Genomic DNA, 3,522 nt, shown 5'->3' on the forward strand with positions numbered 1-3,522 from the left:
TCAAGTTAAGGTTTTAAGAGAAAAAAAAAATGACTCTATATTAATTGTATCAAATTATGTAATGCATAAATCGTTTAGATCATTAAAACTATACAATCTAAATTACATTTCTAAATTAATCCAAAATATATTTTTAAATCGCCTAACTAAAAAATAGGATGGAAGATGTGGAATAATTACCGCAGAATCATTTTAAAATGGCATACAAACAAAAATGTCATTATCTGATATGGCCAACTGACTGCCATTATTTCATATCTCCTTTTTTTCTTATAAAATCGTGAAATTTACAATGAAGGAATCTCAATAATTTCCCCAACGTTTTTATTAGGAGATTAGAATTTTAGGGTGATTTTGTTAAAAGTTTGGAGCATACAGTGCAACATGTATAACTTGTACCGCATATAGGTAGCCAAACATGTGAATTTCATAAATTATCAGCATCAATCCTTTCATACAAAAAAGCCACTCAAATTCATTATTGATTTGATTACTAGATTCAAAGTCCAAACCTATGTAGTCCTTAAGATTCATAAACGAAAGGTGTTTTCTTCATGCACCTCCAATTTTTCTTTCTGCATCCCCATATTTTACATACTAAATATGTCATTTCATACACACGGGCATAAACACACACGCTCATATATATATATACGCTCATATATATATGGAAGGGCATTATTAAAGTAAAATTTGGAAGTGGTTGGAGGTGCAGAAAGAAAGCCCTTAAGTCGTATATCCTACTTACTGTGAGGTCATCCCTCCTTTGAATAAGGCCATTCAAGTGATTAAGTGAAAAAATGAATTGCAATGTTAAGATGAGGTGGGTTTTTTTTTTCTTTTTCGGTTTCTAAGCTCCTTAAGTATATTACCACCTAGTGCACCATAATATCTTGTTGCAAAAATTCTCAACAGAGAAAAATATCCTACAATTTCTGTCATCCGTTAACTCAAAATTTTCACTCAATCAAAATGTAACTGCTGGTTGACATATACCCAGACTGGAAAAAATAAAGATTACAATAACATGATTAGTTGATAAAAATTATCTTCTTAACACTCCTATAACATTTCCTGCAAACCTAAATTAAAAAGAAATTTCGTTCATTAGAGTTTGTTTTAATGATGCATGCAATAGTCAGCAGACAAGCCAATTCTCCCCGACATAGCACTAGTATATATTTAACAGAAATGAAGCAGATTATATGGATGTAGAGTTCTATTCGCATTATCAATAAAGGTATATGGGTCCTAGTTGTTTTCAATCATACTGTGAAATTGAATACCAAATATTTCATTTCTCTATCATACTAGCATGGTTTATTTCTCAAAAAAATTAAGAAAAACGCAGACACACAAATCCATAAAAGCAGAACCCGACTTGAGCAGAAATGTAAATCAATTAAGTTTACTACTACACAACTCTCAAAGAGATGCAACCATACCACCAAAATGTCACTATTATCTAGTAGACATTAACCAAAAATGGTGAAGCCAGTTGGTATGACATGGTTAACAATGTACAAAGTTGGTTGCTACTCAATGTCTGCAAGTTTCTAACTTAAAAGAACTATGTTCCCTTTTCCCAGTTATGTGAACAACTATAAAATAGCACGACAGATATCACAGTTCAAAATTTTTCAAAAAGGTTCCTTACAGTCTGATACGTAATAACAGAACCAAGCAATCAAGCTAGTTACAAGTTAGTAAGGAGCAGAGCTACTAACCGGAGGAGTAAATAAATTATCTTTGAAGAGAATACACGTTGCTCGTATCATACAAAAAAAATTCAGTACCCAAAAACTTTATTCCCTCGCTTCACCCTCGCAGAGTTCATCACTCGATTCACCCTCACATAATTCATCACTCGTTTCAACCTCTTCCTCCCCGGATTCCTCACTTCTTAGCTCATCATTCTCGACCAACGAATTGTTGCCGTCGTGTTTCAATGACCCATCCCCGCGATAGAGAAGCCCCGTCTGCATGACACGGTAGAATTTATCTCTATGTCGGACAAGAGGGTGGGGGTCAATCAGTTTCCCACTCTGGTAACCTTCCCTGAGAGTAATAGTGGTCGTTTTACACTTCAATGAGAGGTAAAAAATGCCGGGATACCGAGTGAAAATCCGGGTAAACTTGTGCGGAAGATTCAACTCTTCCCTCAAGCTCCTCAAGTAGTTCCTCTTTGTTTTCTTGTGCAGAGTTAAACTCAAAAGCTCGTGCAGAACCCCAACCACGCGCTTCTCCATCAAATCGCTGTTGGGATCAATCTTGGAGGAATCAGCATAGGGAGAAACATAAGGCAGCTTCTGAAACTCCTCCATCCACGTCCTCACCTTCTTCTGCGCGCCGTAACCCCTGGGAAACTTCATCGGAAAAGCCAACGCCGATTGTCCCCGCTTGAATTCCCGGTAGTGGGTCCCACACTCGTTTTTCTGTTGCAGCGCGGACACAGCGAACTCCTCAGGCCATCGTGCTAGTTTGAGCGAAACGACGCCGTTGGACTTGACAAACTGGAAGTCGTTAGGGAAGTTGGGGACGAGGGTTTTCTCGAAGGAGTCGGGTAAGCCGAGGTCCCACTTGAGCGAGTGGAGGGAATAGAGCGACAGGGCGCGTGAGCGGGTCATCATGAGGAGCTTGGAGAGGCGTTCGACGGCGTTGTTTTGGTGAGCTTGGTGGAGTGCGAGTTCCTGGGAGTGGAGAAAAAGTGCAGTGTCTGTGAGGCGGAAGCAGGGGAGGGAGGGCCAGCGCGGGTGCGGGAACTCTTGGAAGAGGGTGGGATAGCGGCGGAGGAAGCGGAGGACGGGGACGGTGAGGCCGAGGAGCTTCTGCCAGTCTGCCACGGATTTCGCCGTGAGGAAGGCGGTGGAAGAGCGGTTGATAGCGTCTTTCAGGAGACAGGCCGCTTTGAGATCGGTTTCCTTGTCGATGACGTGGTCGAGGCTTCGGTTCTTCACCCATTTCAAACGCACTTTCACTATGCCCCGCCATTGCTGCCTCATCCACGGAATGACGCCATTTTTGTTCATCTTCAACAATCTTCCCCAAACCCCTCTTCGTGTTCAACCATCATCACCGTCTGCCAAATGGCCCCCATCTACTGTCCAATAAAAACATCGGCCCAAAAGCTTAGACTTACTGGCCCAACAAAAACCATATTTCTTATTCTTGGAATAATCTAAGCTTTATAAACACCAATTATCCTGAGGAGAAAAAAAAAATAGAAGATAGAGAGAAAAAAGTGAAAAATGGAGTGAACATTATTTTCTTCTTAATCAAAAAGCATTATTATTATATTATTTTTACAATTGATTAATACCACATCCTCTTTTTATTAATCGTGAAAGGTTTTTAATCTTTAAAAAGGTTAAAACATGATGAATTATATTGTAAATTTTTTTCTCATCACGTTTTACGAAAAAAGTGATATTTATAACATTTTATTCTCACCTACTAAACACTTGTTTCATCACGTTTTACTAAACTCACCTTTAAAATCAATTTATAAAGCAAGAATTATTT

At 38.9% G+C, this 3,522-nt stretch overlaps 1 protein-coding gene across 1 annotated transcript; it reads right to left on the bottom strand.

The window, feature by feature from the left end:
- Positions 1 to 1,623: 1,623 nt before the first annotated feature.
- Positions 1,624 to 3,139, bottom strand: LOC124835980 (Ubiquitin carboxyl-terminal hydrolase family protein). The gene has a single exon (XM_047311032.2). The coding sequence runs from the start codon at positions 3,027 to 3,029 to the stop codon at positions 1,806 to 1,808; it is 1,224 nt and encodes a 407-aa protein (XP_047166988.1). The 5' UTR covers positions 3,030 to 3,139; the 3' UTR covers positions 1,624 to 1,805.
- Between the last annotated feature and the right edge of the window lie 383 nt (positions 3,140 to 3,522).

Source organism: Vigna umbellata, chromosome 5, assembly GCF_029865625.1.
Source record: "Vigna umbellata cultivar VRB3 chromosome 5, Vumbellata_1.0, whole genome shotgun sequence".
NCBI lineage: Eukaryota > Viridiplantae > Streptophyta > Magnoliopsida > Fabales > Fabaceae > Vigna > Vigna umbellata.

Excerpts from the sequence above, each read along its gene's own strand:
- LOC124835980 (XM_047311032.2), bottom strand. The coding sequence starts at position 3,029 with ATGAACAAAAATGGCGTCATTCCGTGGATGAGGCAGCAATGGCGGGGC.